Below are 18,878 nucleotides of genomic sequence, written 5' to 3'. Positions count from 1 at the left end.
GGTGGGAGCTTAGTGTGTGTAGGGGAGTGATGTTGTACATAGCCATTTGTTTCACTCTGTGTGATTCTTGTCTAACTTCAAAGCAGAAAGAGTTCTGCTGAAATGAAGCATCTGTGATGGTGAGATATAAATACAATACTGTACCAGGCGAAATGTCTAGTAAAGATTTTTTGCATTTTCCAGATTGCCAGGCTTTAAATATACTAACTAATTTTCTCATAATGCAAATGTAATTTCCTACACAGACTCCTGTGTTGTGCAAAAATACAGTGTTCGCCTTATAGCAGGGAGATTACATGTTTGAATCCTGATGATTCCATGTACATGTCCATTCCATGTTTTTATTTTATCACATATACATTACAGCACAGTGAAATTTTCTTCACATCCCAAGTTTGGAGGTTGGGGTCAGAGTGCAGGGTCAACCATGATACAGTGTCCCTTGGCCAGTGGCCTTGCTCAAGGGCCCAACAGGGGCAGCTTGGCAGTGCTGGGGCTTTAACCCTGATCCTCAGATCAACAATCCAAAGCCATGGTTTCCTCTGAGTTTTACACTGCCTTTAGATGCAGTATGACAACATACAGTTGCTTTGCTTTGTGTCTCAGAGGTAACGTGTTACCTTCATGTGTCCTACAGTACCTCTTCCCCGCTGACAGCCATCATATGGATTGATGGTGGGAATTAGCAGGTAGACAAATTGGGGAAAAAATGGGAAAAACACACTTGTCTCCTCATTACAATATAGTTCATTTATTTATTAATTACTTAGTTCATAAAGATTCAGTGATCACTTTATCTTGGAAAGGGTTATGGTAAAGTTGGAGAGGGAACACACCCTTAAACGTATGGCAGTTCATCACAGGCCGGAGAATTCACCAATCCAATACTGCTATTTTTATGAGGTAGGAGGAAATCTTGACTTGAAACCCACATTGCCACCAGGAGAAACTAAACAGTAATTATAGCTGAGGACTCTGATGTGCCAAGACGACCTGCCGAACCATGAGGAACAATAAATAAAATAAAGCAAACACACCACACTCATTAGGAATTAATTATATTTGACTTATTATTGTTCTAATTAATGATGAGGTGCATTCATTAATTGAAACAATAACTGCAATGTGGCAATGATCATTTTTTTTTTTTTTTTGGTACATAACCAGTTCAGTAATATAGTATATATTTGTCTTCAACACTTCAAGTTCCCAAAATAAACAATATGTTGTTCTTCTTCCCTAAATTACAGATAATCCCATTCTGTTTCCATGGCATACCGAGAATGCAGCCAGACTCGGCAAACAGCAGGAAACAAAATAAAAATATCACATTTTTGACATTACTCTGACCGTCAGGTTATTTGTGCTTTGGCAGAGTGCAAGAGAAATGTGCATTAGTTCAGTGTGAAAGTCCAACTTGTAGACCAGCCCAGGTTGGGAGTTCAGCTCAGAAAGGTGAAACCCTTTTCCTTCCAGTGCAAACGACAGTGAGTCAGTGAGATCATCTCCTACTACAGTACTACTGATCCAGGTTCATCTCCTGGGGAACAAGGAATGCTTTTTTTTTATATGAGACACAAACACACTCCATTTTGAAACATTATTCACAATAGTACCGATAGCTATGAATTTATACCTGCAACCCAAATTACAGAGCAGAGTAAACACTTGTTTTCCCCTTGTTTCGTATCATTAGAGTCAGAATGGAGCTTCTTCTTGTAGAAAAGAAATCACGGAATATTGCTACACTGATGATTAAAACCACTGGAAACGGTTTAAGAATCGGTCGACTACAATGATGGAGTTAAAAAAGTGATATTTGATCAGAGTGACAGAGAGAGAGAGAGAAAGAGAGAGAGAGAGAGAGGAAGAGAGAGAGGTGTGCACTTGAACTAAAGTGGTCATGGAGCATTAAGGCTAGTGCCACTCCAGACCTTCAGTGCCAACAGCTTGAGGTGGCATACAGTACTTTACACAAAGGCACCTTGTTGAGTCTGAGTGCCAGCTGAACTAAAGAGTTGCTATATTCCATATGGTCGAGAGCAGGAGAGTGACGATTTTCTAGAATAAGAGAAGAGGGATATAGGGGGGACAAAAGGAGAGATTTCACAACACTTCAGTGTCAGCACTGGTGATCCCGGTGCAGTGAGAGAGTGAGCGAGGGAGCACAGAATGAAGATGTGTGCAAAGGGAGGCAACAGTCCTTTGTTTCTCAGCTCTAGCATCAGCCACTCTGAATGTACTTCTTGATGACCACACAGCCGTGCCTGAACAGCGGGCACGGCATGCTCTGCTGCAGTGTCCAGGCATTGCCACAGGGGTCAAAGGCCTCCATGTTGCCCAGAGCGGGACCCTCGCTGCTTATGATGCCTCCTGTAGCGTAGATCTTCCCATCCAGAACCACGGCACTGCTCGAAGCAAGGAAAACACAGCAATGTATGAGAGCAGAGAAAACAATGTAGGATCTTCATGAGAAAAGACATCAACTAGATGAGCTAGGACAATCCTGTTTTTGTCATTTCTACCCTTCTCCGGTAAAAAAAATGGCATGGCTAAGATACCCCACCCTGGAAAGAATAAATCACTCACTTCCTAATCTCCTGCTTTTGCAGTGTTCATTTCACACTCCCAGCATGCCTCTGAATGCTAATGCCGAAAACTCTCAGCACTGTGACTGGACCCGACGTGCCATTTATTGGAACCGGACAGTATGTGTAGCGCAAACACGCAGCAGAAGTGCGTAAAGAAGTGCGCGCGTGCGAATGCACACCAACATACACACACGTCCACACACACACAGTTATGTTTTGGAGATGCGGAGAACAAGCAATTGTTCTGCGGCTCATCCACGCTTCATCTGCCACTGAGCTAATTACTCTCTCTGCTGTGAATACCAATCAGCTCAGGAGACAGATGCAACCCAAAGCTTAACCCAAGGGACTAGAAATGAATTCTTGTGAGTGCAAAGTGTTTCCATCTCTCTCTTTTAATTTTTTTTTTTAGCAAAGCAATTTATATCCTTATCATTCCATCGTTCTTTTTGAGGATTTTTCCACAGCAAGGTCAATATTTCTGACTTGAATTGAAAATATATCTTTTTTGCTCAAGTGAAATATAAAAATATACAGACAGAAGTGTCTTTGTCTTCTGACAGGGAACAGCTTTAAAGCTAAAAAATATCAATGATTTAAAGCACTTGTTCCTTTTTTGCAACGCCAATGATCCTACATGCAAAACCTCAGAGAAAGCCGTGGATATGGATGAGGCTATCAAAAGCGCCTCACTGGCGTGAAAGACAGTCAAGTGCATGTAAGAGGCTTTGGTGCATTTTAAAACTACTTTTGATACAGCTTTCTTCACTTTTTCAGACACAGAGAGGCAGTTTGGCCAAATGGATGCTCTTGAGTTCGTAGCTCTCTACAGTAGAAAGACAATGACCCAGCGAGGTAGACGGCTGCATTACATTTATGAAGCGTACGACATTTTTAGCAACATTGGGTTTATAGGCAGAAAGAATAAATGGATGCTGTCTGCTAAAAGAGCTGTCAGTAGGGATATTACAGACATTAATGCATCAGAATAGATGAGAACTGTGCGTAGGTCATACTGACTGAGGGTCAGGCTGAACTCATTACCTGCAGAACTGCCTCGAGTGGTTCATGTTAGGTCCTGCTTTGATGTTGCCTTTCTCAGGGTCGTAGATGGTTGTGGCTCTGGCGTACGCTCCTCCAAGGATGAAGATGAAGCCATTGAGAGTTACAGCAGGAGCGTACTTGTTATCTGTATATCGCACAATCACACAAACACACACACACACACACACACACACACACACACACACACACACAAACACACACACACACATATACACAGGGAGAGAAAATTTTACTTTAGAAAACTAGACATTTAGTAAGAATAGAATGAAATAGAACACCTCAGGACATGTTATAGGAAAATAAAATAAAAGCAACAACAGATCCCAAAGTTAATTCTCTTCCACTATGGGGATGTGGTGTAGTGTGTAAGGTGTTGGACTACTGATCAGAAAGTTGTGAGTTTGCTTCCCAGGTCCACCAGGCCGCCACCGCTGGGCCCCTGAGCAAGGCTATTAACCCTCAATCGCTCAGCTGTATAAAATGAGATAAAAATGTAAGTTGCACTTGATAAGAGTGTCTGCCAAATGTATATCCTTCTTATTTCACAGCAATTTGGCAAGGAATACGGTTGGAATTTATTAAAGAGCATTTCATACTTTGAACTATTTACAGATATATTTATTGATTGAAAACACTGGCTTGTTTTATATATAAATCTATACTGGGTTTACTTCCATCATATCTTTGTACATACATCTATAAAAAGTATGCTTGTAGCTATAGCCTCAGGTCACAAGAATTATTTTTACTTTCTGTTCCAGTGGTACGTACTGAATGTGAGAAAAAGGCATTTAAATTTGCTGCTCCCTCTGCCTGGAATTGTTTGCAAAGTGCATTAAATCTGAGGACACTGGTTCCGTTGGACATTTTTAAAAAACTTTTACATGATTTGGAGAATGAAACATCGGGCTGTAGGTGTTTTAATTAGATTTTTATTGATATTGAAATTTGATGGATTTGCTTGTGTGTGTGTATGTATTGTTGGATGTTATTTGTTAAACTCAAACGTGCTTGCATCTGTTAGTCTTGGCCAGGACGTTCTTGTAAAAGAGATTTTTAATCTCAATGTGCTTCTTTCCTGGTAAAATAAAATAAAGGTTATAATAATTGATGTGGAACATCTGCAAAACAAGTCCCATTATCACTTCTGTTATTACAGCTGTAAACAACCGTTCCCTTGCCAGCCTCTCCTACTTGCCCACTATCCTTATGCCTGACGTTAATCAGACAGCTTGTCAAGTTACTGTGAAGTCCTGTTACAGATTGTCCTGTGCTGGAAAACGCACTGACACAGGCACTGACAAGGCACTGACACAGGAGAATCTTACCATCAATGGTAAATAAACATTTACTTACAGCAAGATTATTACTATCATACATCTAAAAAAGAAATCTGTTTATTATTCAGCTTAGCTTATGTTGAATATTCACCATCCACCAAGTCCCTGTGAATGAGATGTTGGTTTGAGGTACAGCTGGAACAACTAACAGACACATGGTGTCAAATCTGACCAATCAGCTTTAAGAATTTAAGAGCTCTGTGATCTAACAGAATCAGTACTTCTACGTACAATTCATGGAATTATAACTTTTATTGTGCTACATAAAAAGCCATTACCCAAAGTACTACTGTGTCAGCCCTGGCTTCCTTATTATTTCATTTTGAACAGGATTAAACAGGAATTGACCCAATAAAGGCTCAGTTTTATAGGCATATTTCAGTTTCATCACAGAGAACTCGGCTCACGATTCATTTATCTCATTACGCTCGTAAATAAATGAAAAAGAAGCAAAGGTGTCATGAAAAGCTGCAAGCGAACATGTTGAGCTTTGCATGGTTCATCAATACAGAAGATGCTCCATATTTTGCTGGACTGAGTACAATTCCTGTCTGTATGTTCCAGTAAATAAGCAAGGGAAAGAAAGCGCATGAATAATTGATGAGGGTGGAAAATAATTGAATTACAATCACACTCTCCAAAACAGCTGCGATTTGAAAATCACTCTATGGAGCGAAGTGAATCTTGTATAGTTAATTACATTTCGTGCCCTCCTGGTTGTGGAATGGCGGCTCCTGAGGTGAGTTCTGCATTCTGTACAATATAAAAAGTCAACAAACAGAACAGCAGGATTCAGCATACAAACGTTCAAAAGATTAGCAATGTAGAGGCACACAAAGTGCACAGCAGAGTGTTGTGCTCTTAACAAGGTAAACATTAGATTTAACTCGTTCATGACATTGCGGTGTTAGTCATCTCTGTGCTTCTGCATTAGAAGTGGTTTGGCTTTTGGCACAGTAATAGTTGTGCAGAAGCCTAACGACACACAGCTCTCTGCTTGACCACACGTGTGTGGAAGGTGTCACCAAGAAATGATTAAAAAAACTACTGTGCATAATTGTGTATGTGTGTGTGTGTGTGTGTGTGCGCTCAGCTCTACACATCAGTAGAGCATGTCTCTGGAGTCCCCCCCACACACACACTTCAGCTCCCCTAGTCACACAATCCTCTCACCACACAAACGCATCCACACACTCACTCACTGATAACAAAGCTCATCTCGGCTGAACATGCTGTCTCACACCTTCAACAAAGTTTACAGCTCTCAGGAAGCCGGGGTGTGACGTCATTTCCCTTCGTTGTGGAGCATGTGCTAGAGCTAGCCGTAGGCAGCATAGCTCAGCAGCAGGTTTATTTACATTTTAAACACACAACATTAACCAGCGCTGCATGAGCACTTCCCAGAGCAATGATGCCCCAGCGGGTGTGGAAAGCGGTCACTGCTCCATGGAATATGCAGCGCCGTCGTTTCTTGGTGACACAAGTTGGGGATTTGAGCGAGGGCACACTTAACATTAAACAAGATCAACACCTCTTTTACAGTCAGTGAACGACACAAATATGTAACAAGCTGCTCACTGCTGCATAGTCTAACTGGGACCAGAACCTGCATTGACTACACAAGTGACTTAATGAATATGTCTAAAGATGCTAAAGTGTTTGTTATATACACTAGTGCTCCCTTTTCTATTATAATATCCTTGCCAGATTTTAGAGTGTGGCTTTGGAATTTGCCCTCATTCAGTCACAAGAACATTAGGTTGTTCCATAGGTGTTCTTTAGGGTTAAGGTCTGGGCTATGTGCAAAACACTGAAGTTCTTCCACATCAGCTTTGGAAAACCATATCTTAATGGAGCTCGAGATGAAAACAGTGGCACTGTCATGCTGAGACAATGTTTGTCCCTTGTTGATCCAGTGAAAGGATGTTGTAATGCTGCAGCTTTCACACAGATCCTAGACAATTGTTTGCTTCTATCTTTGTGTTTGGGTGAAGACCCATATATGGATGTGATGGTCAGATTCCACAAACCAAAGCAGTGTGATTAAAGACCAGTGCATCTATTCTACCTTAAATTTATTACTTATAACTTTATTTACACACATTGGTAATTGTTATGCTTGAAACTCATGAAGCTGCACAAGCACCATAAGTGGTAGTAATCATGATCTGGCAAAAGTGGGCTAGAATGTGCATCCAGTCTCCCTCCATCCAGAGATCGGTCAGTCCAGTTATCATAGCGCCACCAACTGGTTATAGGAACTGTTGCTTAAAAATCACTGTTTAATGCATCAAATTGTGTACCAAATTTGGTTGGTATGATATCCATGACATAAAATTGCGTTGTTGTCTCAAATGGAGTTACCATGGTGACAAGAAGTGTTATAATTCCATTGCACATCATGAATTTATGTTGGTATTTGAGCCTGCCAATGAGCTGCCAATCATTTCAACTACCTCAGCATCGTTCATTCATTCAATTTTTGTTTTAGCAGAGTTTAGCTTGAAACACAGAAACAGAAATTTGCTGCTACAAACGTCCTACTGTTTTGTGAGTCACTGCTACACTACAGGATCAAAGCCACTGGCTGATTTTTAACCAGCCACAGGCCAGCAGTAACATGTCTGTAAGACCCAAAGGACTGTTTGTCGAACATTCCCCATAAATTCCCTTCAAACCTACTGTATGTCTAAATAAGTGAATTTTCAACCTTAAAGCAGGACTAGGACAAGAGCAAAGCAATGCTGTCCCAGTGCACAGGCCTTAGACACTTCATTATTTGTGTACTCAAGCATATTTGTACCACTTGACACCTCTAGAACCCTTCGTGGATCACTGACCCCTTTAACAGGAATAAACACAGCCGAGTGGCTTTTTTGTGAAAAAACAGTCTAAGATATTGGTTCTGCGAGGTGAAATATGGTTATGAAATATTTAATATTTGAGTTTTTTGCTTTAGAGTGATCTCAATAAACTATAATTCAGAAGAAACAGAGTTGTAATTCAGTTTTATGGGAACTGTGAAGTAATATGAGTGTCTACGTGTGTGTGTGTGTGTGTGTGTGTGTGTGTGTGTGTGTGTTTCTTCACTGTGTATTAGAGCTGATAGCATTTCTCTTTTCCTGGCTGAGACTCATGGTCCTGTGTGCACCCGTTTTTTGTTTTTTTTTAACTGATGTAATCTAACACTGGTAGGATACACTGCTCCATCGTTCTAACCTTTTACAGAACTCACACCTCACTTGGCAGCCTGTGCTGTTATTTACATTCCACTAGTCCCACCAGCTATATTAGCGGTTCACCACTTGGTAACTGGGTGTAAGCGTTTTTATGGCCAACCCGTCCTTGTAAAACCCAATCCTAATTTATGTATAAATATTACTGTGTGCTTACCTACACCTGCTTCATCACTCACTTTTCATGTGTTAGGCATTTACAGGGATATAGTGTATACTTTATTTGATGGCTGGATTAAAAGCTGTGATAAATACTATGCGCTTGTCGCAATCATCAGCGTGACACTGAAGCGTCTCCAATAGCACGAAGAGACCATAAGGATGAAATCGAAAGGCATGATGTGAATGTAAAAACAACATTTTCACATCTATAAATGGAAACGTACACTTTTGCAGATACTAAAATATGTATAGCTACATGGTGCAAAAATCTGTGTATTTTCACAGCCTGCTGAATTATTCAGTCAGTCCAAGATATATATCAGTAGTGCTGCCTAACTTGAAATTCATGCCGTTTGAGAAAAAAAGATAAAAAAAACAGAAGTAAAATCTCATTCACCTCCAAATAAAACTTGTTAAATGTTCCTTGCAAGCATTTGTTAACCTTGATCTGGCCTCTATCAGCAGGTTTTGTAGCAGCTTGCTTGCTTGCGAGTATACCAGTGATTTTATAGATTGTTGTGTCCTGGCTCAGTGTGTTCATGTCACAGCTAGTGGAGAACACTTTGGACCAAGTGTTCCTTGTTGAACATGCATGATCACGATTGAAAAACAACCCAGATAAGAAAATAAGAAAAGACAAATGTATTCAAGCAAACAGAGTCATGAGGTTTTCAGGTTGTCAGTTTTTTTTAAAATACCCACAATTATAGTCCCTAATTGGCCAACTGTAGCATTTAATTATCGTCCTAAACACTTTAGCAGGTTTGCACCTGGTGACCTGTCTCTGAGGATGTCTCTCAGAGCTTTACTTCTGTCTGGATCATTGTAAATCCACCCCCTGTTCCCAAAGACAAAATCAGTAGGAAATGTGACTGAATGTGAAAAGAGTACTGAACTGAGCAGAGACTGAGGTTACACGAGGTAAAAAATAAACAAACTGAACATTAATCTCATTTTACCCTCTTGTAAGAGCAGAACCCTCTTTGTGAGAAATGAGTTATTTAAAAAAAAAAGAAGTGCCTACATCCATATTAAGAAGAAAATACAGAAGCAGGCAGATGAAAAAAATGAATCTTACCTATCATTGGGGATTCGATGAAACTCCACGCATTGGTATGAGGCACATAAGACTGCAGGACTCCAGCAGAGCGTCCAGCCTCGTTTACCCCTCCGAACACGTAGATCTTCCCCCGGCACACTGTCGCTGCTGCAGAATGCACTGGCTTTGGCAAAGGTGACACGGTCTCCCACTGGTTTGTTATAGTATCGTACCTAGACATAGAATAAACCACATTTTAACAACGTTTAACGCAGAATGCATTTAATGTATAATGTTTCATTTATTCTTGGTTCTGATTGGTAAGAAGATGGATGGATGAATGAACAGACAGACAGACAGACAGACAGACAGATAGATAGATACTTTATTGATCCTGGAGGACATTTAAGCATCTAGTAGCAACATACAGAGAATTAAGATTATTAGACAAACACAATATATATATATAAATGTAAAATGTCCAGTGGCACCAAATCACTTAGTTTGTATGTTTCTAACCTGTCATGCCTGAGTTATATTGCACAGTCTAATGGCCAGGGGGACAGAGACAACAGTCTACCACTGAACACAAAGCTTTCAAATGTTGACAGCAGCTTGGGCTTTAATTCACATCATAAGTATATAGTAATGCAATTGTTTCTAGAGTGAAAACTTATTCTTAGGGTTTCATCATTGATATAATGATGCTTTCCTAAGAAATTATACTAATATTATTTAACGAGAATGAGAAGAGCCTCTGGTGTGAGTGCTTTGTAACAGTCAGTAACTGATCTGCCACAGGAAAGCCTTCAGGACAGAGGACATGGAAGATTTCCATTTCTCCGTAGCATTACAAGTGAAGTGAGAGAGAGAGAGAGAGAGAGAGAGAGAGAGAGAGAGAGATACTACATTAACAAATTTGAATCTACCTACAAATGTGTAAAAATTGAATAATAAATTGTGATCATCTGCATATTCTTGGTATAAGGGGAATAACACACGTGACGGGTCATTATAAAAAATAATCAGCTTTTATTTGGGATATAACTTGAATTCAAATCTGTCCATTTTGGAGACTTCTGGAAAAAAATATCTATAAATAAATAAATAAATAAATGAACAAATAAATAAATAAATAAATATTGTTCTATTATGTTTTAAGACAATGTACCGCTTTATGTGTGTATACTTTCTTTATGGATGCAGACATTTGTCCTAAAATATGTTTCATTATACAGTATAATTATTTGTCAGTAAACAGCTCAGAAAATGCATTAAGAAGACATTTAAGTTTATCAATCAGACTCGAATCAGCTCTCTAAGCCCATGAGATTTAGTTCTATCCTTGCCTTGCTGTGGGCGAAAATGAATGCACCTGCAACCATTCCGAGGTCATTTAAATGCCAAAAAATACAGGAATAGGCACTGCTGGTGTCTGAGCCCACAAGGTTACATCATTAAATTTCACTCTGGTTCCTCCTTATCTAATCCAATGGCATAAACCCACAGGTCAAAGCGGATGTTATGTGTGGACTGTGCAATCCGATACAAGACAGGGCTCTGATTGAAGGGCTGAGCAACCCAGATACTAAACCAAGATCCTGCACTCAATGCTGGGGGAGGGCCAATGGGGAGTATTGGGCTGGCTGAGGAGATTGCCTGTTAGAAAAGTGAAAATTGAGCAGGGACTAGGACTGAGCTGTGCTTTATCTCACTCAGACCCTTATCAGTTTTAAAAGATGTGCAGGCAACTTCGTTTCGGTAAAGTTTGCAGATGAGGCCAACTTTATCTACAGAAAATTTAAGAGGTGTTTCATTTCTGATGATGCGCACAGACAGCCTACTGTAGACGTGTAGATCAAACCACAGCTGCACCCGCAACACTCCAATTAGTCAAGGCAGGATCCAAAGTGACAGAAGTCATGCAATGGGTACAGTCAACACTGGCTGCAAACAGTGGATCGTCTACATCTGACAAACAGAACTAACGTTGAAATGGAAGCAGATGGCTTGTAAATGCAATGCTCTAGCCTCTCCCTTGGTGCCCATTTTGAGCAGCACAGTTTCATTGTCAGCTCAGTGGCACATGGCTGAGGCCATTAATTACACAGAGGGAGTGTGCTATCAGTTGACTTCTGTCGCTGTTTAATGGAAGTTTTACAGTGCAGTGGAAGGAACTAATTATGTGAAATAAGGGCTTGGAGGTTTTTTTTTCCACCCACAGCTTGTTGTAAAAAGTGACATTACACATAAAGCCAGCTTCTACAGGGTGACAGTGGTTCTTATCAGTAGATTATCAGCAATTTAAAATGAATTACAAAAATCAAGCACCAGTTCATAGACCTGAATTACAATCCAGGAACTTGAAAAATGACATATCATAATTCTCAATCATTTCTATTCAAGGCACTTCCAAAATGTGGCTGGTTGGAAGAAAATTATTCAGCACCTTTTCACTACAAGCTAAGCACCATGTGGAGTCAAACTTTTTTTGCCAGAGTCAGGCAAATTTTGTCTCATTAATTCCCAATAGTGACCTATGATTTTTTACAAAAGAGGCCATTTGACTGACAATCTTTTCGGGAGCATGTCTGTAATATGATATTTCTTTTTTTCGCATACTTTTAAATATTGGATTCAACTTTTTGACTCGATAACTTCCTTTGTAAAAGCTTGTGTATGGTAAAATTGTATATAGTGTAAAAAGCCAATGTAATGGTATTGCACAAAGAAGCTAATCTGATCCTAACCTTCACACTCCTGAAAAGTGTACAACAACCCTTACAACCCTTTACCAGCAGACAATATCAAACAAAGACTTTAAGACATAAACAGAGCTTCTGCAGCTAAAAACACACACCAAGATCTCTTGAGTTGTCAGTTTTAACTGTATGTAACTCAGAAGAGAACTATGTCTCATGTTAAAGTGACAAGTGTCCCCATTTGGTTATTTTCAGAATGCAAGACTGCCCAGTTGCGTGATTCTTGATCGGCTGTCCCAAAGGGAAACATGCCCCACTGCCATCTCCGATACCAGCATGAAACATTAAACAAGCACTTAAAGAAGTCTACACAACTGCCAACCAAGACTGAGGGGGATGGGGTTATTAGCGGCTATGGAAACTTTGTAAGGGTCACGCACTGTGTAAGGTATCTGGGGAGATGGCAACTACACAGCGAGCCTGCTGGCATGTCAGCATTTCATCTCCTCAACACTCTTTGTGGCAAGTGTGGCAAAATCCACGACAGCTATATTCGAATATCTTTATCTCAGGTTTCTTCCATCTTTTTTGTGCCAGAGGCTGTAATAAAATCTCAGTGACCATAAAAAACCTCTTAAACCATCTATCCATGCTGCCTTCCCTGGAGAAATTACTCAGGGAGAACTCTGATACACTTGGAGAGAATCTCTCTAATATGCATTGAGTTTTAATTATAAAATGGATCAGCCTAATAGTACTCTAAATTAATTAAATCTCTTCCCACTGCCTGAGACAAAAAAAACAATAAGATCCTTGCAGATTCAATAAGCATCAATGGCAAATAAACTGCTTTTTGTAAACAGGAGTAAAACTGTAGATGATATTGTGCATTTCCCATGATCCAAGACGTGCTACTGTACATCTGCATTGTGGCCAGGCGATGAAACCTGTTGTTGACTATCAAATGAACAAATCCAATGACATTGTTACGCCCTGTTATGGTATGTGTAGCAGTTTCTTGCTAGTGTCCATGCATAAGTAGATATTAGCATATCTCCTTTACAATGTGGCCATCAGCAGCATCAGCAAAAAGAGCGAAATAAACTTCAAGCGGAAGAGTCTCATTGGAAAGAAGGCAATGATCCAGCTCATTGACTAATCCCACCCAGGTAAAGCAGCAGCGCTTATGCCATTACTTATCTCCTCACACCACCCACCTTCACCTTCACGTTATGAGCAGCACAGTCTCAAAAGTAGGCCATGGTTGCCATACAAAATACCCAATAAACAAACTCATTTCCTGAGCACTCTTCCTAAAGCAGAGAGAGAGAGAGAGTGCGAGAGAGTGTGTTGGAGAGCGATAGACTGTATTTGTCTGGAAGAAAAGAGGGCACCTTGACAACACAGACAGTCATGGGAAAACACAGTGAAGAAGAGGATGAGGAAGAAGGCTGGCCAACAGATGTCATAAATCGTCCTTGGTCTAATAGGATTTGTATATTGTGCTGTAACACACTGATTCAGGGGTTTTATTGCACAATTGGTTAGTGGGCAGTGAGGGTTGCTGACCTGGAGGCCCTTTGGCATCATTACTGGGGCACAGTGCTGTCCATCCATCCACAGAACAGATTAGGAAGTCGTGTAGGGTGTACATGCTGTGCGCTTCCACACACACCAGCCACTCTCAACCAACACTGGAAATCAGCAGCTCTAACTGCACATAATCTCTTTCTGACTGCTTTCTGCAACAAGAATTTGTCTAGTTTGTATTTAGAGCTGAATTACACACACATAATGAAGTGCTAATATCAAAGCTGCACATATCAGTAGTCAGAGCTCAGACATATCTGGACTTATGCACTATTCAGATAAGGAAATGTGAGGCATGTGAGGAAATGTTAGGCATGCTTCTGAACTGAACATAATCAGCTCAAACAGTATTAAATCTAGAACCATTATCTGACAGTCTGAAAATTAACTGTCAGTATGCAATATAAAAATCATAATAAATATTTTTAAGTGGTGTAAATGTGCTGGATCAAGTGTTTATGAGATGAAGATGGAATAAAAAGAGTTTAAGCCTTGTTTTTAAATCAAGACAGTGCAATGATTGCTGTGATTCCAAATAAGACTATGCATGCAAATATATACTAGCAATACACTAGAGTCACATTACATGTTTATTTGAATTATTTCTTTTATATTCATCTCAATTCTCATCCTATCATCTATTATTATTTAAATAAAATTGTCCCATCCTACGTTACACAGCAATGGAAAGGATTTGATGTACTGCTCCAGTACGCATTTTCTATACCTGTTTTTTTCACTGTTTATTTTCAAAAAAATATCTGGCAACCTCTGAGGCTTTGCTGAGGTAGTTTTAATATTTTAAAAATGAACAGGAGCGCCTACGTAATCCAAGTACGGAGAGTTTTATCTGAGTAACTATAGACGCAACAACATCTCTATAATTATATAAATATATCATTAATATCTGTTGTGATCTGTTGCTTACTCCTATTTAACTATGGGATTTCTATATCCATTGTTTCCTTCCTGAATCCATTATATTCTTCCTGTTACTATTTTGAAATACATCAAGACAGGTATCAGTTTCTTTTCTCTGTCTCACTGTCTGAATGAGACAGATGTCTTTTGGGACTGTTTGTGATATAAAAATCTCTCGATAAGACTAACTCCCTCAGGATATTAATTAATTTCATGCAGGACTGTATAAAAAAATGATTTATTTCAACTTTATTTCAACCAAGGTTAAATTTGTATTGATGCAATGCATAATTGCTAAACATTTATGAAAATCTATTTGCTTAAAACAAAATAACAACAAAAAAAAAGACTTCGATTCAGTTTGAGGGCAGTTCCGTAAAAGGTCAGAGCATTAAGCTGACATTATTGAGTGAATATGATCAAGGTGAACATTTGCATTAGGGAAAGTCAGCAGAGCATTTTGATACATTTACACAGGACAGACTTAAGCCTTAAATCCCTTCATTAAGGATAGAATGATAACTACATCATTCATCAAAATCGGTAAAAGTATCAAGATATTATACACATGCTAGACTCAATATACAGAACATCAGTATCAATGTTAATGGTCAATTATGTTTAATGGTTTGACATGTTTAACAAGGGACACTGCTACAAATCAGATGGGATGTAAATTTAGATCCCTAATGAACAAGCCAGAGGCGACAAAGGCAAGGAAACTTCCCTGAGACAGAATAAGGAGAATAAGAAGAAACCTCGAGAGGAGACGGACTCAAAAGGAAAGCCATCATCTTTTGGGCAATGTAATGGGAGGATAGTGAGATTATGATAATTACAGTGTAGTCATATAGCAAGAAGAAAAGAAGTACTATACATTGAAAACATATAGGTGAATAATAGTCCTGCTATGAGAATAAGATGTGTTATAATCATGGTGTGATTAGTCTAATGGGGAAATGGTAGCCTAGTGGCTAAGGTGTTGGTCTACCAATTGAAAGGTTGAATCCCAGGTCCAAAAACCTGCCACTGCCCTTAACCCTCAAATGGTCAGTTGTATAAGATAAGATAAAAACTAAGTCGCTTTGGATAAGGGTGTCTGCTAAATGTTGTAAATGTTATGGATACGTATAATTATGTACAGCCCTATAGATTCACTTTCACGGAAATCTATTCTCACTAGAGTGGAAACATATTCTGTCTCATGTAAGGTGTCAAGTATTGTGACTCTATATATTCATGCTGAATCAGAAATCTTGAAATTCTTATCTTTCCATTTTCAGCAGCTTTTGGCCAATTCTTGTACATATAATGGATAGTCTTTACACACTGCAGACTCCCTCTGTGAATATTCCTAAAGCCTTTACAGCTGGATGGGTATCTGTAATACTTAGTCACTTGAGAGTTTTGCTGGAACACAATCAAAGGTGCTGCATATCCTTAAATAAATATGGTGTTTTTACAGAAGTGAGCCAATTTTTTAGGCCATACCTAGAGGTAACAGCTTATTGAAGTTGGCTGAGGCAGAAACCCTGCAGAGCAAAAGGCAGCAAGAGCCACTATTAAACACCAGCTGTGTTCCAACCAACACATCACAGTCCACTGAGAGGAGAGATACTACAGCGAAGGCGAGACAAGCTTGTTTGAACAGTGAATGTGGGAAGAGACTTTCAATTAGGAAAACTGCTGAAAATGTTTGGGTTTGCCTTTGCCATATTTGTTCAATACGTGATCCCAAAAGCTCTGCTGAACGTCTGAAAGAAGTTGCTGGGAGCTGTGTTGAGACACCCAAAAGCGGGAGATGAAGGCGCAGGAAGAAGGAGAATTATCAGTTCCTTTAATCCCATGGTGTGTTGAGTTGGCACGGCGGGGTGCTCTATCTCAGCAGGCCACAATGAGCGCTGGCTTTAACTGCCTCCAGGAACCCAACCCCATATCCTAACATGCCTTCTTTCTTTCAGTTTGTCTGGGAAACGAACATAGGAAAATTTATGCATAAAAAACAACCACTAGGACTTGAGCAGAATGTTATAGAGATCTTAATATCTCTGCGGGAGTAATGTGTGACCGTGTATTAATGTGATATATTTCTCCATATGGCACATAATTAAAGCTGATAAAGCCAAGAAAGAATAGCTTTATATAGGAGAATAGATGAAAGAATAAAAATAGGCTTTAATGTTCCTTTCTTTGCTCACATTATTTTAATAGCACTGTGACACTGTGACCTTACGCAGTGACTCTGAGCTCTGAAATAGTTTCTGTATCGTGGCTAGAAGACACAAAGAGTGAATTAACACTTGCAGCCACACTTGAGCTTAGACGGCAGTGCTGGACACTGAAGAAATTGTGGCTCGAGGACAACAATCCATCATCAAAGACCAATTAAATTGTAAGTGCTAGTAATAACACTTGAGTAGGGAACATCCTTGGCATAATCACAATTCTTCCCATCTCACCACAAACGCTCATCTCTAGGGGTGTGGTATTTCAAAATGGTAAAAGGTTAGAAGTCTTCCCACAGATGCACACTTGGCCGCTGATGAGCACAGTGCTGGAGGGAGGTGCTTTCTGAGCGATGAGCACACTGACAATCACTATAGAGTGTGTTTATTCTGAATGGTTGTGTACGGCTGCCTCGTGATACCATTCTGTGTTAATATAATATGTATTAATATATACAATTAACTCAGAGAGAGAGAGAGAGAGAGAGAGAGAGAGAGAGTAAGAGAGAGAGAGTGAGTAAGAGAGAGAGAGAGAGAGAGAGAGAGAGAGAGTGAGAGAGAGAGAGAGAGTAAGAGAGAGAGTGAGTAAGAGAGAGAGAGTGAGTAAGAGAGAGAGAGAGAGAGAGAGAGAGAGAGAGAGAGAGAGAGAGAGAGAGAGAGAGAGAGAGATACAAAGAACACTGCACAACCGTTGCACTGTGATTGATTAGAAATACAGCCCCTTCTCAGAGAGGTCTGATAGCGGCCTTGAGAAAGAGACTGATTGAGAACATAATTCTGAACGGAGGAGATTTCATGGTTAGGAGCATGAAACTGAAGGCAAGATGGATGGCAAGCCAGAAATTAGGAATTACTGAGACAGCACAGGCTCTTTTTCCAGGAGCCTCCAACAGCAAACAAACCACTGTTGTGTAAGCAATGATTTTCCCAGTGCTCTGTCAATTAAGTGGTGACTCATGCAAATGCACAGGAGGCTAGACACCGAGTGGAGTGGGCAATATATAAGACCGGATGGATCAATTGACAAGGCTAGTGAGTTCTACAAACACTCTTTATTTTGGGAGAGAAGATAATAAGGACAAGACGCAAACAGAATGACCAAGGTCTGGAGCATTAGCAAAGTGTTTCTGAACTGAATAATACTGCTTTTAGGTTAATATGTGGTTATTTTTATTGTGCAGATCCCGTAATGGACAAGATAAACCGGAAAATAATAGAGAAAAATGCACTGCCTTAAAGGATGGAAAAAACCTTTTAGAGAAGTACAGCCACCAGGATTATGCATAATGTATGTGTTTTTTCATAAGCAGAAAATGAACTTTTTTGCCGTATTTTAAGTAACTGTCCTTATTTTCCACCCTGTTTTCAAATCTATAGTTATAATTCACATTTATTGTATGGAAACTTCATACTCACTGGATTATTTAGCATATCTGGCTGCATTAGTAGTTCATTATAGCAACATCCTGTGCATTAGTATTCAAAAGGAAAGCAGCTCCAATGTGTGCAATGCATTTGTGCCACAGTCACCTGCCACTGAAATAGTTGTGCAATCCCCCAGCAGAGATCTAATTATCAGATTGTTTCTCAACTCTCTTATCGGGAACGCATAAAGGCTTTGGATAGAATGCTGAAATTAAAAGCAAGTATGCTCTGGCATTTTGTGTGTGTGTGTGTGTAGACATCATACCTTTCCACATTATCAAGGTTGCCTGCCACCCCGAGTCCTCCGATGGTGTACAACTTGCCATCATAGACCAAGCTATTGTGGCGACAACGTGGGACTGTCATTCGGGACACCAGGTTCCAATTATCCAGCAGGGACATGTAGCACCACACGTCTGGCAGCATGACTCCTGACTCCATTCCACCTGAAGACCGTGAAAAACCCATACACAAATGTCTGCTCAAATATCCATTTGCACACTGCCTTTCACACACCTACACTAATACAACTCCACAGCAGCAACCAAAGCACCAGATGTCAAGTTTAAAGTGTCACTTTTT

At 39.8% G+C, this 18,878-nt stretch overlaps 1 protein-coding gene across 2 annotated transcripts in view; it reads right to left on the bottom strand.

The window, feature by feature from the left end:
* Positions 1-736: 736 nt before the first annotated feature.
* The window catches only part of LOC132852804 (kelch-like protein 29), an 84,409-nt gene continuing 66,267 nt past the window's right edge, over positions 737-18,878 (bottom strand). For both annotated transcript variants that reach the window (XM_060880247.1, XM_060880248.1), the window contains exons 11-14: positions 18,562-18,742; positions 9,473-9,666; positions 3,636-3,780; positions 737-2,408 (exon numbers count right to left, since the gene is read on the bottom strand). In XM_060880247.1, the coding sequence (XP_060736230.1) occupies positions 2,225-2,408; positions 3,636-3,780; positions 9,473-9,666; positions 18,562-18,742 (704 nt within the window). In that variant the 3' untranslated portion in view covers positions 737-2,224. The remainder of the gene's footprint in view (positions 2,409-3,635; positions 3,781-9,472; positions 9,667-18,561; positions 18,743-18,878) is intronic.

The sequence above is a fragment of the Tachysurus vachellii genome, chromosome 10 (assembly GCF_030014155.1).
Source record: "Tachysurus vachellii isolate PV-2020 chromosome 10, HZAU_Pvac_v1, whole genome shotgun sequence".
In the NCBI taxonomy this organism is placed as follows: Eukaryota; Metazoa; Chordata; class Actinopteri; order Siluriformes; family Bagridae; genus Tachysurus; species Tachysurus vachellii.
Note: the sequence above shows the minus strand (reverse complement) of the source record. Positions and strands in the feature narration are given on the sequence as shown.